At 42.5% G+C, this 21897-nt stretch overlaps 1 protein-coding gene across 3 annotated transcripts in view; it reads left to right on the top strand.

Annotated features, from left to right (window-relative positions):
- Window positions 1–21897, top strand: part of col22a1 (collagen, type XXII, alpha 1) — a 71903-nt gene that overhangs the window by 32709 nt on the left and 17297 nt on the right. For all 3 annotated transcript variants that reach the window (XM_080863778.1, XM_080863779.1, XM_080863777.1), the window contains 32 exons: window positions 1375–1428; window positions 2992–3045; window positions 3164–3217; window positions 3343–3396; window positions 7033–7086; window positions 7185–7229; window positions 7332–7394; window positions 7787–7840; window positions 8007–8048; window positions 8135–8167; window positions 9007–9060; window positions 9515–9568; window positions 9652–9705; window positions 9801–9854; window positions 9957–10010; window positions 10421–10525; window positions 11772–11816; window positions 12324–12401; window positions 15470–15505; window positions 15585–15638; window positions 15806–15850; window positions 16893–16919; window positions 16991–17104; window positions 17411–17464; window positions 17623–17676; window positions 17784–17837; window positions 17929–17982; window positions 18150–18203; window positions 18352–18405; window positions 18515–18568; window positions 18657–18701; window positions 20264–20317. In XM_080863778.1, coding sequence (XP_080719904.1) covers window positions 1375–1428; window positions 2992–3045; window positions 3164–3217; window positions 3343–3396; window positions 7033–7086; window positions 7185–7229; window positions 7332–7394; window positions 7787–7840; window positions 8007–8048; window positions 8135–8167; window positions 9007–9060; window positions 9515–9568; window positions 9652–9705; window positions 9801–9854; window positions 9957–10010; window positions 10421–10525; window positions 11772–11816; window positions 12324–12401; window positions 15470–15505; window positions 15585–15638; window positions 15806–15850; window positions 16893–16919; window positions 16991–17104; window positions 17411–17464; window positions 17623–17676; window positions 17784–17837; window positions 17929–17982; window positions 18150–18203; window positions 18352–18405; window positions 18515–18568; window positions 18657–18701; window positions 20264–20317 — 1758 coding nt within the window. The remainder of the gene's footprint in view (window positions 1–1374; window positions 1429–2991; window positions 3046–3163; window positions 3218–3342; window positions 3397–7032; window positions 7087–7184; window positions 7230–7331; window positions 7395–7786; window positions 7841–8006; window positions 8049–8134; window positions 8168–9006; window positions 9061–9514; window positions 9569–9651; window positions 9706–9800; window positions 9855–9956; window positions 10011–10420; window positions 10526–11771; window positions 11817–12323; window positions 12402–15469; window positions 15506–15584; window positions 15639–15805; window positions 15851–16892; window positions 16920–16990; window positions 17105–17410; window positions 17465–17622; window positions 17677–17783; window positions 17838–17928; window positions 17983–18149; window positions 18204–18351; window positions 18406–18514; window positions 18569–18656; window positions 18702–20263; window positions 20318–21897) is intronic.

Here is a 21897-nt window from a genome sequence, read left to right as displayed (position 1 = left end):
GGGAGGACGCCAGAGTATCCGGAAAGACTCTGACCAGATGGTGGAGTCAAACTCAGGCACTTCTTGCAGTGAGGCCACTACGCCACCGTGCTGCCCTACACATAACAGCTAGAACCCATAACAATTTCACATCTTGGTTTTGTTAATACAAACATACCTTCTAGACAGCGCTGGGGTCATTACCTAGTAAAAGTAATGTATTACACATGTTACTTTTCTTAAAAGTAATGCTGTACGTTACTCATTTACTCCCAGAACAAGTAATTTGTTACAGTCCGTCTTGTTACTCCATAAAATAATCGTAAATAATTTTCTTTTATTGTTACATTCATTATTTCTTATTAAATGTAATGTCCATATCTCCTCTGTAGACCTATCCATCATTTTCTTATAAAGTGAAATCAGCTGACTGTATCCCAATGTTTGTTTAAATTGTATTTTTTTCTTTCTGTATGCCTGGCATGCCGATAACTGAAAATCCTGTAGAATGCAGCTAATGACGTAATTGTAACTGGAATGCAATTTCTGAATTTAGTACAGTAATGTGTTAAATAAATCAAATTGTTACATTGTTACATTTAACATGTTACTTTTTACACTTTTTTACACCCAACATGACTATGAGATTTTACCTATCTACAGCGATACGGCCCAAAGTAAAGTCAGTTCAATTCAATTTTATTTATACAGCGCTAAATGACAACATCAAGGCGCTTTATATTGTAAGGTAGACACTACAATAATACATACAGAGAAAAAACCCCTATGAGCAAGCACTTTGGCGACAGTGGGAAGGAAAAACTCCCTTTTAACAGGAAGAAACCTCCGGCAGAACCAGGCTCAGGGAGGGGCGGGGTCATCTGCCGCGACTGGTTGGGGAGAGAGAAGTGAAATGAAATGCTGTCTACTGGATTAGTGTTGCTCAACCTTCCCACATAAAAGCAGATGGATACACTAATGTTTAAGGAACAGCTTCTCAACTTGTAAAATGAGACCATCAGAGGAGCATAGGCAGAGACGACATCATTGTCATCAGCAGCTTACTGAAGTTTAACCAAAATCTCTGAGCTTTCTATTTTCCCTGTAATATTTACCAAGTTTATCATTTCTAGAAAGCATCACAAATGAAAGAGGCTCGACTAAAATATTCCCATTTTTATTTCCCAGTTTTATGGTCTGAAAGCTGTTTTCAAGATTGCTGTGTTTGAAGAATAGCTCAGAGTACTGCACTCTGAACTCCAAAGTTTCTAAACCCCTCAGTAGCAAATATAAGCTCACATTTCTCAGATGTTACTAAGACAATTGTGTGCTGATTATTTTATTATTGTTACCATTTGTTCATGTCATTGTTCTATTTATACTGTTATCTTATAGGGAAGGAAAGGTGAAGGTGGACTCCCAGGGGTGGATGGCCTTCCTGGACCTGCTGTAAGAACAATTTGGATTTTGCAGCATGCACGAGAGATGTGCAGACCGAATGTATTTACCCATGTGTAAATTCTAGTAAAAATACAGCATTATTATAAAAACAAAGCTACAAAAAGTTGTAATAGTATAAAAGATGAACGTAGCTACAGTGATGGTGTGTGAAGTCCCATTCTGAAGCCCTGAGATGGGTCTGACAATGAGCACATCCTGGAAAAATCTCCTATCTGACACTGACTGAATGACGGAAATGAATGAGCAAATGGACGACTATGTAAATATAAGTACACTTCTAAGCTTTTTTGTAACCACAGCTATCGCCCCCTGGTGGCCCTTTAAAAAGAAATTTTTAGACGTGGACCATCTTCTATACTGTCTGTGAATGCAATACATTTTTTAAACAAATATATATTACTTTACAAAAAATTACTAGAAATGAACTTCCAGATTCGTATTTTAATACAGCATTCATATGCTGTATTAAAATACGTGTAAATCTCCCCCATTCTAAATAATCCTGACAAAATGTTGCCTCATTTTGTACAATTTCAATTCCTACTCTATTTTCAACAATTGCAATAATGCAAATATGAAGTAGTGTCTATAAAAAAGTCTTGAGATTAGCATCATTTTGATTTGTTGGTGAGCCATCGCTCTCTGGTGGACAGGACTCGGTGCTGGATGAAATATGTCCATTGAGACTGCCGTACTAACCAAATCTTCTTTTTCAGCCACAGCTAGACATACAGTACATATTAACCCTACTTGTATTCATGGATGAGACCAGCCAGCATTACCTCGACCCTAACAGTTACATGTGAGCAGCATAGAGGCTCACAAAAAAGCAGCTTCCCACCAGGCTTTTCTTAAATGAGTCCCAAGTTTCTAGCTCATACAGTCTTTAAAAATAACATGGAAATCAAAAATCACAATATGTTGGGAAAAGCATCTTTTGTTTATGTTGCTTTGGAAAAACGTAATACTCATTTTAAGTTGCCATAGCATCATCCTCTATGTAGCTCTGTTTACATTGATGTGTTGTTTATGAACATCTTATGTCAGTGCTTCCTGTAAGGCCCCGATGACCTCTCACGGAGAACTGAGGAGGAATAATTTGCTATTTAAATTATGTGGGCTGCTCAATATTTGTTGTGGTCCACAAAGCACAAAATTGCTGCAGTGCTCTCAAAGGTCTCTTCATTGTATGTTTTAATAGAGAGAAAATAAACAGGCTAAATTAAAGCCAACAGGTTATACCAATTAATTTCTCAAATTGCTCCCTGTAGCCAAACAGACATGTCCCCTGTGTTCAAGCACTAGCCAAGGTTGAATTGGTGGTAAACTGAGCTGCAATACTCCCCTCTAGTGGCTGCTTGGCGCTAATGATTTGAACTTTGCCTTCTGGAAAATTATATGATTAAAATTTAAAATGAATTCAAATTTAGAGATTTAGAGAAAAGAAAACAAGGTCTTGGCACATTGCCCGATCTATTTCATTAAACACCTAAATAACTGTGTATATGATCAAGTCAACTTTTTCCAGACGTTTTAAAAATTATTTTTCAGGGTCCTCAGGGTCCACCTGGACCACCAGGAAACCAAGGAAACACTGGACCTCCTGTAAGTGACTGACATTTAGAAAGGAAAGTCTTTATTTTTGCTCATAAGATTTAGCAGTGAAGGAAGATTTGCTTCAAAACATGATGAGATGCCTTTGTGTTTTTTCACTCACCGGAAGGGTCTGCCAGGTGAAATTGGATTTCCAGGCAAACAGGGAGAGGCTGGAAAACCTGTGAGTTAACCTTTTGAGGGCTTAAATAAAAACTTCATGCTGGTACTTATAATGCCAAGTGTTTGTTGGTAGTTCCTCTGTGTGTGTGTCACCGAACGTCAGCATCTGGTGTCTGATTTTCAAAGGGTATTCCTGGTAAAGATGGCCTGGATGGTGTTCCTGGAAGTGACGGTGCCATGGTGAGTGAAACTTTTAGATTTGCCTACGATGAACAAACGTTAAAGGTGTGCTAATCAAAATGGTTACGGTTAGCTTATTGTTTGTTTCACAATTCCAAACGTTTCTATGTTTTGTTCCCTCTCACTCTGCAGATCAGCCTTGTTTCCAGCAGCAGATTAGACATTTACAGTTAGAAACTTTAGAAACTTGCTAACTGATAAAGCAAATAGCTAATGAGCAGTTTTTGGCATTCAAACTATTAAGTAAGGAAGTAAGTAAAACTTTATTTGTATATCACTTTGCCACAGTGGCAAAAGCTCTGTCTCCTTTGGTTCTCAGCCTTGTATGATGCATGACAAGTAGACCCTGATTACATGACCTAAGAGACCTGCTGGGGACATAGGGATGTAGAAGTTCAATGATGTAGGCAGGTGCTTGTCCATGAAGAGCTCTATAAGTCAGTACCAGAATCTTGAAATGGACTCTGAATTCAATGGGGAGCCAGTGCGGCTGTATGAGCAACAGTGTCACGTGTGATTACTTAGATGTTTCGGTCAGAAGTCTTGCTGCAGCGTTTTGAACAATCTGTAGACGCTCCAAAGAGTTTTTGTTTAAACATGTAAACAGTGAATTACAGCAGTCCAGTCGTGATGAAATGAAAGCATGAATGACAATCTCCAGTTCAGTGAGAGATACAATAGGGCTTAGTTTAGAAATGTTCCTTAAGTGATAAAAACAGGACCAAACCAGAGATTTGACGTGAACATCCAGAGTGAGAGCCAGGTCAAAAATGACCCCTAGGGTCCTGATAGACGATTTCACAAATGTTGCAAGGGGACCAAGAGCATTCATTATCTTAGGCACGTGTCTATCAGGGGCACATACAAGGACAGTCTTTCCTTCTTCAAGTTGGAGGAAGTTGTCAGCCATCCAAACGTTAATGGAATCTAAGCACTCATTCAAAATCTGTAGCTTAGAAACATCTTGGCTTAAAAGAAACTGGATATCGTCTGCGTAGACATGCTGAAGGGGAAGTAGATATGTTAAGAACAATAAAGAACAATAAACTCTGAGTCTATTTGTGAGGAATTTGTGAAAAAATAACAAATCTTGAGAGGTTTTATTTGGTAAATACTTGTGCCAACACAAAAAGCTTCAGAGAAATACCGATGTTGCTTTTTGTCCGCTAGAATTGAAAACTAGACAACTCTTTGCTAACATGTTAGTAATTTCATCTACGTAAGGCCAGACATGAATAATAGTCTTAATGTATGTTAGTCATATTTTTGTGGTGTTCTTCCACATAATCTCTGAAGAAAAAAAACCTTTACATGTATTCACTGTGACCCCTTAATGTTGGTGAGTCTCTAAGCTACAAGCTAGCAACAAGGAAGGGTTTTGGTTCTCAGGCTTTTACCATTTTACCATTTCTTTCAGGTAATTATGAACCAAGTTTGAGTGTCAGCATAACTAAACCACAGAATATACTGGAAAAAAATCTTGGAGCATATATTCTTAACTGATATAAGTAAAGATAATTTTCCATTTAGCCTTCAGGATATACGCTATATTGACAAAAATATTAGCCCACACCTCAGGTGTTTCCAGTCCCATTGGCACAGGTGTATAAAGTCAAGCCATGCATGCAGTAATGGAGTCTGCCTTTGCAAACATTTGTGAAAGAATATATGGTTCTAAGGAGCTTGTTGAATTTGAGTACGATGCTGTAAGACGAGCCCACCATCGCTCAGCTGTAAGTGGTATTGCAAAGTGGAAGCATTTAGGGTCCACAGCTGGGTTCACCGAGTGCAGAGGTGTACAGTCGTCAACACTTTAAAAAGTCATTAACAGTTTGCTGACTGAAGTCCAAGCTCAAAACCACCGGCATTAACAAAAGCACAAATATGTGCACTGAAAGCTTTGTGGCTGGGCTGCGATAGCTAAGCAGCTTTTGCAGGTGGTAACAGTCATACTGGCCTTTTGGACTTAAAAGTGACACAGCTAGTACCATGTGCACCATCTTTTGATGTCAGAATAGCTTTAATTCCTTGTGGCATATTTTGAAGAAGGCAGTGGATAGAAGGTAGATTTACACTTCCATGTTTTTATACCAAATTCTGACCCTACCATCCGAATGTCACGGCAGAAATTCAGACTCATTAGATCAGGTAACGTTTTCACAATCCTCTGTGATCTAGTTTGGTGAGCCTGTGTGAACTGTAGTTTCCTGTTCTTAGCTGACAGGACTGGTCTCCTGCTGCTTTAATCCTTCTGCACCAAAGGTTTGACATGTTGTGCGTTCAGAGATTCTCTTCTCTGATACCTTAGTTGTAATAATTGGTTATTTGAATTACATTTACAGCACTTTTTGTACATCTTTTTGTAAATTATCCTACTCAACATGTCTTTGAATCTGAATGTGTTATTTTTAATAACTGTACAGCACTCTAAATTTGCCCCATACACTCTTATTTATTGTTTTTTATGTTATATTCTTTACGTTTGTGTGAATCTGTATGCTCCACCTGGCTATCACTTTGCTCCTGGAACACATTTTCCCAGTGAAGGACCATAAAGGTTATTTCCATTCTATTCCATTAACTCAAAGCAATCTGGCGATTCTGCTCTGACAACAAGAAGATATTTTAAACAAGACAGTTTTTTTCTTTTTTAGATCATTCTTTGTAAACCATGCAGATGGTTATGTGGGAAAATCCCAGTAGATCAGCAGTGTGTGAAATACTCCGACCAGCCCATCTGGCACCAATAACCAGGCCACGTTCACAGTTGCTTGAATCACCTTTCTTCCCCATTCTGATGCTCAGTTTAAACTTCAGCAGGTTGTCTTGACTACATGGCTTAATGCAGTGAGGTGCTTCCAGGTTATTGGCTGGTTTGATATTTGCATTAACAAGCAGTTGAACGATGCTAACCAACCACACTCCATCCATAAATATATGGGTGTATTATTTAGCACATTCTGTTAATTAGCGCTAAGCTACAGGCTAATAAAATACTGTAATTTTTCTCACCACACCTGAAGCACAAGCTTCTTTGATGGGCTGTATCATGTCATTTGCCTGATAATTACATTACATTGCAAACTCTCCAACAGCAGAAACACAGTGGAACTGAATTAGCAAAGATGAGGCCAGGCAGATAGCTACAAGCTACAGCTACGTGTGTTGGGACACTTATCAATTAAAGAAGCCATATTCATAAATTTAGTTAAATCTTACGTCTTTGCTGTGTCCGCATGGATGAGAAAAGATAAAATGACAAAGCAAAACAAATCCAAAATCACAAAATCTCAGAAAACAAGTCTATTCTTCTCTTTTTACCGTTGCTGCAAATCTCAGGGCTTTGGTACATTTGATTGGGAGACTCTTCACATCGAGTGAGACTCTGTGCAGAGTTGTGTGTGTTGTGGCTGTTGGGCAACTTTGGAGGCGAGCTCCAGGCTGCTCATCCGAACTCTGCTTCCTCATAAAAGAAAAGTTGCACAGAAACCACAAGCAAACTTTAAAAAATATGTTTTGGTTGGTAAACAGTGGGCTCATTGGTGCCACGGGGCTGGTGATATGCCTGGAAAATGCTTTTGGCTGGGACGAGTTTTGCAAGTATGACATCTAAATTATAATCTTGTGTCTCTAAAGGGGCTCAGGGGCGAGCGTGGAGCAGATGGTTTTCCTGGCAAGCCTGGACCCAAGGTGACGTGATTAACCTTACCCAGAAATACACTGAGCTTGTGCTTGTTGTGTTATTTATTCAGAAAACCGCCATGTTAACAAGTGCGTTTTCTCTGCAGGGCGACGAAGGGCCTCCTGGACCAAGAGGACCTCCAGGGGAGAGAGTGAGCTCACAGTTGCCTTCGTTTTTGTTTATTTGGCATTTGGATTTTATGGGATACATTTTATTTTGGCATATTTTTTGAAATGTTTAATTTTTTTTCCAGGGGGAAGCTGGTGCTCCTGGACAGCTAGGTACTGCTGGAGCACGAGGTGACCGAGGCGTGCCGGTAAGCTTCTCAAAGCTTTCACAGTCATTCACAGCTATATCTCTGATTTACTTCTGCAAACAAGGGGCACTGTCCTTACCTCACTTTTGTACATTATGTAACCATTTCTATTAAAGTCAGCTCCAGTAAAATGAATGTCCCTAATTGGACTGGGTGACCTCCTGGGAACCCTTGGGGCCCGTTGGTTGTTCCCAGATGCCATTTTGAGACCGACTGACTTTCCAATTATAAAGTTCTTACTTCCCTGTATTAATATGCATTAATATGCCCTATGACAGCTGGGATAGGCTCCAGCGCCCCCCGCGACCCTGAAAAGGATAAGCGGAAGCGAATGGATGGATGGATGAATATCTGAGATCTGTTTTAAAAAATGAATATTTTGTTTCCCATAGGGAGAGAGAGGACAGACAGGACCAGTTGGGCCAAAAGGTGAAAAAGGCGACAAGGTAAAAAAAAAAAAATCTGGAACCACTTTTATATTTTGGACACCTTAATAAAGTGAAGGAATAGGAGGAACGCTGCTGCATTTGTCTCACTAATGGTCGTCCTGCAGTATTAGCTGTAATAAGGTAATTAGCATCCAGACTCTGAACATATTGTCTCCTGCCTCAGGGTGAAGTGGGAGCTATGGGACCGCCGGGCATTCCGGGAAATGTGAGTAATATTTCTGCTGTTTGTGTTCGTGTTAACTGTAATAGAGTGCAGATGTGGTGAGATGTCACCTGCTTTCTTCTTCACAGGTTGCAAACGTCATTCCTGAGCCTGGTGAACCTGTGAGTACGCTTCTTCTATTTCACAAACTCCAGAATCAAATCCGTGAAGAATGGCTGTTTTTTTGTTTCTTTCTTTCAATTTGCTTGATTTAAAAAAAATAAATAAACATGTTTACATATTATATACCACCGATCAGACAGAACATTCGACACCTGACAGGTGAGGCAGATAACACTGATTATCTTTTCATCGTGGCAGCTGTTAGTGGGTGGGATACATTAGGAACCAAGTGAACATTTTAGAAAAAGGAAAAATGGGCAAGTGTAAGGATTTGAGCGAGTGTGACGAGGGCCAGATTATAACGACTGTGTCAGAGCGTCTCCATAACTGCAGCTCTTGTGGGGTGTTCCTGGTCTGCAGTGGTCAGTGTCTATCAAATGTGGTTCAAGGAAGGAACAGTGGTGAAGCAGTGACAGGGCCATGGACTGTCCTGTTTGTTGCCACAAAGCAAAACTGGTTTAGGAATGGTTCCGGGAGCACAACAATGACTTTGAAGCATCGACTTGACCTTCAAATTCCCCAGAACTCAGTTCAGCCGAGCATCTGTTGGATGTCCTGGATAAATAAGGCTGATTCATGGAGACGCTACCTCACAACTTGCACAACTTAAAGTATTTGTTGGTGACATCTTGGTAACAAATACCTCATCACACCTTCAGCACATGTTCAGGGGTCTAGTAGAGTCCATGCCTCACCGAGGTCTGTTTTGGCAGAAAAAAGGGGGAAAGACACAACCTTAGGCAGGTGGTCATAATGCCTGATCAGTATAAACACTGTTCTTACTCTTCTCATCTTCTGCATTTTTGCCATTTATTTCATTGCTTGTTTTTACCTTAAGGGGAGACCTGGAGAGAAAGGAGAGAAAGGGGAACAAGGGAAACCAGGAGAGATGGTGAGTTTAGTTTTCACTTCCTCTTTTTACATAACCAAGCTTCAACCAGCAATACGCTCAGGATCCCACTAGGTGCCAGTAGAGATTTGACGTTGCTGCAGCGAGGATGTCCTGTTACAGTGAGAGAGCTCCCGAGACTTCCCTTAATTGGCTAAGTAAATTAAATATTTGACACTGTCATGCAGTGCCCTGAATCTCTGTTCTCTCTGCTTTGCTGATATATTGTATATTAGGTGCAGCAGAACAGAGTGCACTGGTATATTTAGCATTAAATAGGCAACATGAATTATGTGCTGAAATTAACAGACTCATATTCTTAAGGCAGCATATGACAGTAAGTCTTAAGTCTTCATCTAGGATCATCACTATTCTTCATTCGTTTTTAGAGTAGCCCTTTTAACGCTTTAAGAGAAATGTTTTAATATATTTTTAAATTGATGCATCTTCTCTGTAGGGTCCAAGAGGACTACCTGGTGAACAAGGTTTTAAGGGACCACCTGGACTACCGGTACAAAGCTTGTTATCTCCTCACTCGTTTTAAGCTACAGTCATTCCGACTGGAATATCTCTGATTAGCTGCTTTGCTTCCAGGGCCCAAAGGGTGAGACTGGACTCACTGGAGAGACTGGGCGTGTTGGAGACCCAGTAAGTAGTTCCATCTAACAGGATTCACTTTTTAACACCAAGCGCTACGTTTTCTGTACGATAGAGGATGACGATGACCTCTGTGTTTCTACCAGGGTCCACCTGGCGTAGCTGGCCTTCAGGGTCCCCGTGGACTACCAGGAAGTGTGGTTAGTCTTTTCTTTCTGATCATTTATGTCTGTTGCAAGTGCTTCCTATGACTTTATACTACACATTATTAAATTAAGCTAAGAATTATTTTTATGTTTTAGGGCATACCGGGAATTATTGGGCCTCCAGGTCCAGCTGGACAAAGAGGAGACAAGGTCAGTCACTTATGTTTAAAATCCATGAGTGTGTTTGGTGGGTGTGATTTGACAGGATCAGGACTTTGCTGAGACTGGTATTGGCAGAGAAACAGACTGCTGAGAAAAAGAGTGACCTTGTATGTCCTCCATCATTGTTTCAGTTTGTGAATTCATTTGAATCCTGCTGCAGCAGCTACATGTAGGAGTAGCAATTCAGAGCTCTTTGTACTCTCTCTGCAGTTTTAATATGAAGGACAAGGTGTATAATAATTATAAGACTGAGATTTAAAATAATAAATGATCATACATAGAATTGAATTTGACTACTTTCAGAATCCAGAGCAACAGAAAAAAAAAGTATCTGAGGCATCTGCTTTGCTGACTTGAGAGACAAAAGCAGAATCTTTTTATTCCATTATTTATTTTAGGGGGAACCTGGAAAACCAGGACAACAAGGTCTCGCAGGACCACATGGAGAGCCTGGTTTGCCTGGACCTCCTGGACTACCAGGGAAGGGGAAAGATGGACAAAATGTAAGGCACAGCTATGTTATTTACTGAATGTTTACCATAGTTCATCCTACAAATATAATGATATTTAAAGTCATTTAATACAATATCATATTATAGGACAGTGCCACAATTATGATTAGAATAGATCAACTTGTCTGGATTTCAGCCCTTCTGTATCACATTAAGATTTTTTTCATCTCCATCACCATGGCAGCTGTATCCATCTCTTATACTGTCAAAGGCTACACCATGGAGCCAGCTAACACAAGTTAGAAAGAGGACAAACAAAAACAAAAAACACCTAAAATTAGAGCACAGGCTCTTTGTAAGGGCTTTATTACATAGCATCCATAATATTTTTCCAATAATTCAAATGAAATGGTCAGAATGGCACAAACACAGACAAGAGGTGTAGCCGACTGCTACTGGCTACACCCACCCGAGGACAAAATTAGCTCTAAAGATGTGCATGACCGGCTTGTAAACAAGTTTTCAAGGCTGAAGTTGGTATTTGAATGTTGGAGGCTGACTCACTTTTGCAGCCAACCTCAAGTGGCCTTTAGAAGAACTGCAATTTTAAGGAATTTTGCATAGAATTTTTATTCATTTTTCCTATTTGTTATTCCTAAGCAGTTTACCTTCAGCTGCTTTAAAGTTTGGGAGAATTATCCTGGTGAACACTGCCAAACCATATTATTTTCTCTTTTTATTTGATTATTATTTGACACTTGGCAAATCTTATGAAGTCTATCTGCATTTTAACAACAGAAATGTATGCTTATCGAGGTTAGGATTACCTCTCCCGTGTGACTGTGCCTCAGAACAGTCTTTTGTATTTCCACATGTGTTCTGCTTGTAAACATCTCCTTGCCTGTTGAACCGCAGCGTAATATGAGCACTTGTATGAGGCAGAAAACAAGCCTGAGTAGGCACATTTTGTGCTGGAGCTCAACATGTGTCTTCATCAGTTTTCACCGTGATCCAAACATGTGGCCGTCCTGCTGACGGGGCAGAGCAAACAGGAAGGACATTGTTAAGACATATAACATTAAAACAGCAGAGGGGCACAACGGATTTGCCTCACAGCAGTTTTCACTCCCCTTTTTTTTCTTTTTACTTCTTTTACAGCTGCCAGGTGCGGCCCTGAGGCCTCGATACAGTCACGTGCATGAAGAATAGGAGCTCTTTGTGGACCATAAATGATTTATTCAAAGATGTTTAATTGCAATATTTTGGTTAATAACCAATTTTATTTGTGGTATTACAGGGAGACCCGGGGCCACAGGGAATCCAAGGACCCCCAGGGCTGAAGGTAATGTCATTTCAGAAGTTTGTAAGAGTTTTCTAGGTCTCCTCAGCTGCTCCGGTTTATCATGCACAGGTGCTCCTTTGTTGATGTGGAAAAACGTTCTTTTTTTTTAGTTGTTGTTGCCCGAATGAGGAAAAAAACAATTCATCTTTGTAGAAAGCAGCAAAAGCAATTCCCGTGTCCACTGCTCTGTGACCGTCGCTCTGATTATGACTGCCTCTTTGTTGTGAAGAGCTTGATGTGAAAGTTTCAGCACGCGTGAGGCTGGGAAGGGGCATTTGGTGGATTTATGGTGTCAAACTGCTCACCCTCATCACCGAGACGTTTTCTCTTCTGACTACAGAAATGTCTTAGATTGTATTTGTTTTATTCATTTTTTCCCCAGTCACTCAGAAAAAAGTTGTATTTCTGGGTTTGGCAATCATTGCTGAATGCAGTGCGCCAGAACCTTAGCTAAACATACTGGCAGCTGGAGGGTGAAATAAATTTAGCTTTTTCTTTTCGTCCCAGGGTCAACCAGGGTCAAGAGGAGAACCTGGGTTACCAGGGGACAGGGGTCCTGCAGGAGAAGGCAAAGTAGGACAAATGGTACGTACACCACGCCACAGTGATCCTTTTGACCTTCAGATCACTGGTAACCCGTCTAAGTTAGTGTTGTTGGTTTTTTTTTTGGGTTTTTTTGTTTTTTTGCCTGTCCCATTTGGCTCTTTTGCCATCAGAATTATTGTCTAAAGGCAAAAAAAGATGCCCAAATGGATTTACTTTACCAAATTGACCATCCCAGCCTTGCCGTAATGGTCCATTTGATCAATCAATCAATCAATCAAAGCTTTATTCGTCACATGCAGGTTGCCCTGCAGTGAAATGGGACCCCCCCCCGACCTTACACATATAGCACAAACATTACATGGGGATACAGGTCGGAGATTGGTAGAATCAGAGAAAAACATTGAAATGTACATTACAGTGGGGAAGTACAAGAGGAAAAAAGAGACCCCTACTCATGCTGTGCTTCCATGGTAGGACAGCATGAGAACAGGAAACAAAAAAACTCCTTTGCACAAAAAAGCACATAAATGTCCACAGCACAACATTGTGAAGACATGACAAGCCACAGGGGTGGGTGGGGGGTGAGGAGTAATCCGAAGAAACACAGCAGCCACCCTGCACAGCGCTATCATTCCAGCGCGGCACACAGACCCGCCGTGTTCCCTCGCCGGAAACAAGCATCGAAGGCGTTGGAAAGGGAGGGGGGATGAGTGAGTGCCTATCAGTGTAAGTGTATGTGTGTGCGTGTCCATAGTTCAGCGGAGACAGTGATTCACCTTTTATTGTTTATTTTATTTTCACTTACTGAATACGGGACAGACTTGACTGGGGGAAAGAAGGGGAGAAAGAAAGAGGGAAAGAGAAACAGCTGAGAAGAGGGACGGGGGAGAAGGGCAAAAGACAAAAACCAACAGAACGGGCAGAGAAAAAAAATGCATATATCAATCACCTGGATCACCTGCTGAGAAAGAAAAAAGAAAACAAGCAGAAGAGAACAAGAGTAATAGAATAAACAACATCACAATGATATATGGGAATATGACAGTAAATACTAAATATTAAACATTATTGTGCAGCACATAAGATCAACAGAACACAGTGTGCTTTGAGGTAGGAGCCAAAAAGGGTGTAGTTTGTGGGTGTGATCACCCGTGTGTACACCTGTGAGCATGGACGCGTTTGTTTTTTTTTTAAAAGGTTCCTTCATGTAATGATCTGCTAGAGGGTGTGGGGGGGCCACAGCCCCGTCCTCCAGGGCATGAAGCAGGTATGGAGGAGATCAAAACTCCAGACATCCAGAGGCCCCCAGAACACAAGAGACCAAGGAAGACCAACAGAGGGGCAGCCGCGCCACTGTCCCAGAAAGAGCTGAGGAGAGTCCCAGATGAGGGGTCACTCAGCAGCCGCGGAGCAGAAGCCAGGGGGAGTTGCAGTGACGCGCCCGTGAGCTCCACCGGCAGCCAGCCGTGCCTGAGTGACCGAGCCCCAGGCCGAGAGGCCGGGGGCACCCCACCTCCGAAGTGGCCCGAGCGAGCCCCAGGCTCCAGGCCCCGATAAGCGGCCGCCAAGGAGTGAGCCGGTGTGTACCCGGACGCCCATCCCCGGACACAAAGAACCACCAATGCACCGATGTCTGAGGGCGTCTGCCACTGGTGGGGGGAGATAGGCCTCCAAACCTTGGAGGGCCTGAGGTGTCCCCAGAGAGGTGGCGCCTGATACCCAACCTGACATATAGACACAGACATACAGGCACACACAGATACAAACATCCATTCCCACCCTCATGCTCTCATATGCACTTACTCCACACTCAACCAACGTGGAGACAGACATAAAGAGACGCTGTACACACGATCACACTCCCAAAGCGTACTCTACAAACCGGGTCTAGGTACTCTTGCCCCTGGAGGGGGGAACTGCACCCAGACCCAGGTGGTGTTTCCCTTTTCCCTGCGGTGGGGGGAGGCAGACCGCCCCGACTCCGCAGCAGCAGGAAGGCCCCACACTCCAGACCGCAGTTGGACGGCCAACTCCTCCTCCTAGTCCTAGCCCCCCCGCTCCAGCAGGCCGCAGAGAATGGGGGTGAGAGAAGACTCCAAACCTCCCTCCACCCGCTCATTGTAGTGTTGATGCATGTGTGTTTTAAGGTGCATTTAAAACCCAGGAGGGCATGGAGCTACCTGCCAGAGAGCAGCAGGTAAGCGCATAGTCCCTCCTGCTGGCCCTCAATGTCTACGTGTATTCAAAATTGAGAGGTGGGCAACGACGCCAGGGGTGGGGTATACACCCTGATGGTACTTTGGACTCCGTGTATCGTGCCCACCCCCAAGATCCTATATGTATGTGTAATGAGAGTGTGAGTAATGTGAATGTCTAAGTTGTGGGATAAAATTGAGGCAGAGGCAGCCAGAAGGGGACAGAGGGGGGGGGGGTTAGCCTCCTCTGCACCCTGGTGACATACCCCTACTCCAAGGTCCTGCATGTGTGGGTGGTTGTGGTGGAGCGGGAAGAGGGAGGCAGCTGGAGATGGGGAGGGAAGGAAGGGAGGGGCAAGTGACCCCTCCCTGGGGCCAGCTCCCCCGCTGACCCCAGTAGGCACCCCCATACTCCGCGACCCACCAGGGAAAGGGGGCCCAGGCCCATCCAGACCGGGGCCCAGTGCAGCAGCGCCTCCTGGCCCCACAGAGCCTGGGACAGTCCACCCAACCCCACCACAGAGAAAACTGCACCCTCCCCACCATCCACTCATCTTCCAGACTACATAAGACAATAAACACCCAGGCTGAGATCTTCCTCCACCTCTCCTGTATCTCCCCCTCCTGCAGAGGGAGCTCCTGAGGAGAGGAAAGCTCCTGCAAGATGTGACAATCTTCCCCACCAGTTGAAGAGCCCCCCAGGTGGCTCGATGCGCCGGCGGCAGAGTGTTGTTAATGCCCATCGTATTTTTGTTTAATTTTTTTTCTCTGCTTGCAAGCACCAAAGATAAACTCTAATGCCAAAATATGTAACACTTTACTGGAAATGTAACATCTCATCGTCTAGATCCTGAAGATTTACAATGTTGCTTTAACGTTAGCCACAAATTTCACCATGACTCTTGTTTACAGGGACCTCCAGGACAAACTGGACCATCTGGACCTGTGGTGAATATTTACTGAAGCATTTTTTAAATAACTCCATGCTATTATTGTATCGTCTTTAACGTGCATTTCTGGGTTTAAGGGTTTGAGGGGTCCACCAGGTGTTGCTGGTCCTCAAGGCCCAGCAGGTCACAATGTAAGTCCAACACTGAAATATTTACTCATAAATAAGTTCATTTATGCTTCACTTGTCTTGACTTGTATAACTCTCTGCAGTGAACCACAGTTTTGGTGGATGCTGATGCATGCCTGTGATCTTCAGCTGATAGAAAATGTAATGTGTGGCTTTTTCTCCAAATGTAGGGTCTGCCAGGAAGGCCAGGAGAAAAGGGCTCACCAGGAGAGCCTGTAAGTACACACAGCGAGAGAACACCAGGCTACATCAGAGCTTCTGTTTCTCCAGCTGTTTGCTTAGTTTTAGTGCATGCATTAAATATAAAGCGGGATATGAGAACACTTTGTCCTGTCACTATCACTAGGATCATGTGAGTTATCAGAGCAATTTTTGTTGGTCGCAGCTTTTTTTCATGAAAAGGTTCTAAAAAGGCCTAAGCTTAGCAGCTAAATATGTTTCTCAGACTTTAACATGACACAAAATAGACATAAAATGAGAGCAATATTGGAGAGAGACTAAATTACTACTCAGATTGCTGTTTGAGCATGCTCGGGAGTTTGGAAAACTACATGCAGTGTATGGGGGTTTCAAAGTAAGTACAAAACATCAGGCCTGTTGCTCGTCGGTCTAAAACCTTGGTTTGCATCCAGCTCTTGTTTGATGGCCACACGCTGACTGCAGTGACTGATTGTGGGGGTGTCAGCGAGCTTCCTCTGAAGGTTTTTCAGGTGTAGCTGTACAGCAAGGATGAGGGAACTTAGTCATTGAGGAGGGGCTCAGAGTAGTTTGGGTGGTTTGGGCATCTTATGTGTCCTCTCTGCCTTGACGTCACCTCAGTATCTTACCAGAAGACCTGGAGGCCATGACCTGGGCTCCTCTGCTTAGACTGCCACCCCCACGACCTGGACCCAAATAACTGGCAGGAAACAGATGCACGGCTGAATGGATGTTGCTTTGTGTTAACATGTTCATCCTACCAACTTTATAAGGCTACATTTTATTCTTGTTAAAGATTAAAGTCAACCTTAGAGTGTCACTAATGTAAATGGTCAGCTTCTGGCTGCAGCTCGGGGAAATGGGAATAAAACTCTGGAATCTAGTTTTAAAGTTGAAGTTGGAAATCTTGAGAGTCCACTAGAACGCAGAATTCATTTTGGAGCAAGATGTTTATATTCTATATATATATGATACTTTTTTTGGACACAATTTTGGCTTGTGCACAGATCCCTTGATGTTACTTTGTTTCCATTAACTCATTTATTTTCTGTCTCCCAGGGAAAAGCCCCAGACTTTGACCCAAAGGTAAGAAGCCATTATTTGATATGATTTGATATGTGGATCATTTGATGACAGCGTGTCTGTGCCATCTTTAGGAGTTTTGCTCAGACTGCCCTGCAGGACCACCGGGACCACCTGGACTCCCAGGAATCCCAGGAGATAAAGGACAACAGGGACCTGCTGGGAAAAATGGAGAAGATGGATACCAAGTGGGTCAAAGTTATTAACATGTCATAATTAAAGTGAATGACCTCACTTCACTTCTCTTGCCTAAAGTCTATTATAATGTAAAAGCATGTATTTAAGCACATTTTATAAAGTGTGTGTTTGCTGCCCTGTGTGAGTCATGAGGTCAGAGCCTCGCCATCCGTCACAGCAGGTGACGGATGGCGAGGCTCTGTCTGCATCATTAGCTCGGCCTCCTCTGGGGGGTAGCGGTGAGCGATTAGCAACCAGCGACGGTGCTCGCCACTGTTGGCTCGGACAGAGACTGATGGTCTGCTGTGTCACTGCAGGGCCCGCCAGGACTAGCCGGACCTCCAGGGGCCCCCGGAGCCGATGGAGGAAAGGCATGTGTGCTCACTTACTGCCAAACTTATTAGCTGCTTCAATCAGTTTTTTTTTTTTTTTTTTTACATCATTCAGACGTTAGGGAGATATTTTGAACTTTATTTTCTCAAGCCTAACGTTTTTCCAACCAAATGCTTTTCTCTTTTTGTCACCACAGGGTGTAAAAGGTGATCGAGGACCTGCTGGAAACCCCGGAGACAAAGGGGACAAGGTGTGTTTTTCCACTGTGACATTTCCAACCTTCCTCTCGCTGTGTTTGAAGAAACATCCAATGCAAAGTCTTCAGCTCGATTTTAATGACCATTATCTGTTTAATAGGGTCACCCGGGGCCTCCTGGTCATCCAGGTCCTCCTGGATTAATGGGTACACCTGTAAGTCGATGTTTCAGCCTTGTTTACAACATTGTCAGAATACGTGAAAAGTGAATATTGACCTCCACTGACATCGTCTCTTCCTCTTCAGGGTAACGATGGGTTGCCTGGGCCTGCGGGCCCCCCAGGACCCCCTGGAGAAAAGGTCGGTTAGCACCCTGTGTACTTTCTGCTCAGAGAGCCCATTACCCATGTGTCATTATTGTACAACCCGCTTCCCTCTAGCGTGTAGGTCACCGTTCTGTGCCGTAATAATGGCTATTAATCATTTCTTTTTTGTTGGTGACCCGTTTTTGTGTTTGTTTTCACCAGGGCAAAGAGGGTCTCAAAGGAATCCAGGGACCACCAGGGCTTCCTGGCTTGATAGTAAGAAAAATCATGAGAACGTAAAGCATCATGAATATGCAGTTCCTGCTGGATGCTGTGATTATTTTAGGCAACAATATAAAACCATAAGTGGGCCTTTGGGTCTTTGACGCTGCAGACCCTAAATAATTGTTTTCCTTTATCACAGGGGCAGCCTGGCAAAATGGGAAAAGATGGCAGACCAGGTGAACCAGGAGAACCTGTAAGTTGATGGAAATGACCCACAGAGCATAAAAAGTTTGAACACTAACTGGAAGATATTGTCTGTATTTATTTATACACACATACTCACTCAAGGTGTTTCCTTTCAGGGCAAACAAGGTGAAACTGGACCCCCAGGAAACTCAGGGCTCAGGGGACTCCCTGTAAGTAGCCAGCAGTAGATCTGATAGAAGAACCTGGTGATATGCAAATTGCTGTGACTGATTCGCTGCACCTTCTCTTTCTAACCAGGGCTTCAAAGGCCACAGAGGAGAACCTGGAGCTCCAGGAACTAAGGTTGGTTTGCTTTTAATGTATTTGAGCAGAGAGGTGCGCTGTTAAACAAGAATAATATGTTAGAGACATTACAGGAGAAAGAGAAGGAGTTATAGGTCAGTGTTAATGAATGGTCAGGTACAAAGACTGAAATCATAATGATTAAAACGCAGCCAATGACCAAAGGAAAACTTCAAAATACCAGTTTAAAGACATCTGGCTTTTGAGAGTAACACATAGAGACATGATGGATAATTCTGAAGACATTTTTCATTTTCTCTATACCTGTTTATTATCTTTTCCACTTAACTGAATAACTGACACATGAAACGTAAGGAAGTTGATAACCACCGTTGCAATACTGTCGCCTACTGAGGCTTTAACGTTTCTTTCAGCCAGTTACCACAAAGAAACGCTGGCTATCTTGAGCTTGCCTGGTAGTCTAACCCTCAGTTTAACTAAAACATAGCTATTTTTCCTTTTTCATGCAGTATCAGACTCCTAAAGCAAAGTAAAATAACCCACCGCATTACAGACTATATCAACTATTGTAATGCCACGACTAAAGAATACAAATACCGAGAGATTCCAGCAACAAGACGGGACACAGTTTCTCCTTTTACTTCACAAGGCCGCGCATAAACAGCTGACCTTAAAAATGCGAGCTAAAACCATTTTGAGATTCTGGCAGTGCAAAAAAGCAGAAAATCTGCACCAGTGCAGTTTTATTTATGTTTTGTGACAGCATTTTTTTTCCTGAAGAGGTGTGCAGTTTGCCAGACAGCGTGATGGGTCCTGAAACAACTACCCAAAATAATCTTGGTGTCTGTGCAGACTTGCTGCATTCATGTTACCCTCAAGAAAAACCAAGTAAAACATGCAAATATAATCAGTGACGGTGCGACAAAGGACAACAAATGTAGCCACGAGTGTCGTCGTTGGTGGCTTTGAAAACTGCCGCACCGTCACTTTCTCAACTGCTCACAAATGCATGCAGTGTGAAACTGGCGAGGAGTGTTACTTAGTCTCTGGCTCAACAGCCTTACTCACAGCAGGGGTGCAGGGTATAGCACACAGCCACGTTCGCTGTTTAGCTCGCCGCACTGCAACGTCACCTCATATCTGACACCAGCCCAGAGGCTCACCTTTTTTTTTTTAAACACCTGTTTTAATAGAGACTCATCACACCTGCTGCTTTCTTCTGGATTCTGTCAAAGCCCCGTGACCAATAGCATGGCTCATTACAGACAAGTCTGAGTGAGTCACAGCGAGGCAGGCAGCCTCCTCGCCCTGCAGCCACTCTGCAGACAGCTTATTAGAGGAATTGTTGCCGTAGACACAAGACTTACCCTTCATTATCACCTCCATGTAAATTAAACTCAATCTTAAAATTGAAAGTAGATTTTACAAGTGCAGAATGTCTCAGCGTAGTCTGGAAGCATCATATAGATTCTTACAGGAAGCTCTCTGGTCTGCAGTGTTGTGTTATTCTTATAAGCAGCAAAGGTTACATTATGAGTCATCGTAATGTAACCTTCATATTCTCTCTTTGTTTAGTTGATGTTTTTTGTTATGTGGCACAGGGAGAAGATGGAAAGCCGGGATCACCTGGACGTGACGGTAAAGCTGGGAAAGAGGTACGTGGTGGGTTTTATCAAATTTCGCTTCCTTCCTTTCTACTTTAAGTGCTTAATGCATTTTTTAGAGAAGTAGGGGAGAGCGGGGTAAGTTGTCACACTCTTCACACTGACTAACTTTTACTGAGCACCATACATCACAACGTAATAAATGTTTCACCAAATGAAAGACGGAAGTCTCGGGCACATATGATGTATTGATTACATTTTCATATCTTATCTCATTACGGAGTTGTAGACTGTTGAAAGGAGAATGTGCACTTGTGACAATTTGCCCCATCGGCAGGTAAGTTGTCACACTAGATTATCTTAAAATATGAACACAAATACTTAATTATGATTATTGATTTTAATTGTTAAATTCAAACCAAAACTGGAAATTTGAACAATTATGCCAAGAGAATTTGGAAAAAAACAATTATTTCAATCCAATACACATTTTAATCAAAACATTAAGTAGAAAGAAAACTTTAGTTTGAACTTTAAACTCAAATGTTCTCTGGCTTGCACATAAATCCATCATAACTGAATGGAATGCTGCAAATAACTTGCTTTACTTAACATGTTTATCCTCTGAACAAAACAGATGCCTTATTTCTGATTAATCAGACTCAACTTCATAGTCACAATTCTGGCACACATAAATTGCCTGGCCTGAGGTGCAAGCATCATGGGCCCATTTGTTGCATTTTACGCATTGTACCCAGGTCTCTTTTGGACGACTGTTTGAAAATGGCTCCACACAGACAAGGCAGAAGCACTCTTCATCATCTGATGATGACTCTTGAATTATTTTTCTTCTTTTAGCTGCGTTGTTCTTCATAGGTCCAGATGTTTTCCCCCCTCGCGTCCCTCTCTTTTGAAACAGCTTTTTGCTAGATTCAGCCTTATTCTTTTCTTTTTCTAGTTGCTTCTTCACTGGCGTGTCGGTTAGAATTGCTGATTTGCGTCGTTTTCTTCCTTTGCTGGATGGTTTTCGGCGGCCAGCTTTTGGATATGGCTGGATGTCCTCTGGAGTTGGTAGTCCGCTGTCAGTAATTGCAGTGCGGTAATTTATGTCAAAATCCTTTGCTGTACTTGTGATTGATTTGTTCTGCATCTTTACCTGCCTGACTGCCTTTAACATAATGTCAGGTGGTGTTCTGCCACGCTCTGTCTTTCGTTGATAATTTCGAACCATCTTACTTTCTTCCTTCCTTCCTTAATTCCTGCCTCTCCTTCCTTTCTTCAAAAACCTTATTACAAATACAAATGAATTACAATATCACAATTTTTTGGAGCATTTATTTGTACTGGGGCAAGTTGTCACATGTGACGACTTGCCCCAAAGTTAATGAGACAACTTGCCCCAAACTGACATTTATGCTAATTTTGGCTAAATGTCAGGGTTAGCTCAACATAGCACATCAGCTGAAGTATCAAAAGACACGTTAATGTCTCCTCTATTTTGTGTAAAATAATAATCTGTAACATCTATACCTAATAAAGTTGTACTGAAGAAAATTTAAAGTGATTTATTTTTCCTTTTAGGTCAAAAAAATAAAAAAGATGTGCTCACCTCAGATTAGAGCAGTCTTGAC

Source organism: Rhamphochromis sp. 'chilingali' (assembly GCF_963969265.1).
Source record: "Rhamphochromis sp. 'chilingali' genome assembly, chromosome: 17".
Taxonomy (NCBI): Eukaryota; Metazoa; Chordata; class Actinopteri; order Cichliformes; family Cichlidae; genus Rhamphochromis; species Rhamphochromis sp. 'chilingali'.
Note: the sequence above shows the minus strand (reverse complement) of the source record. Positions and strands in the feature narration are given on the sequence as shown.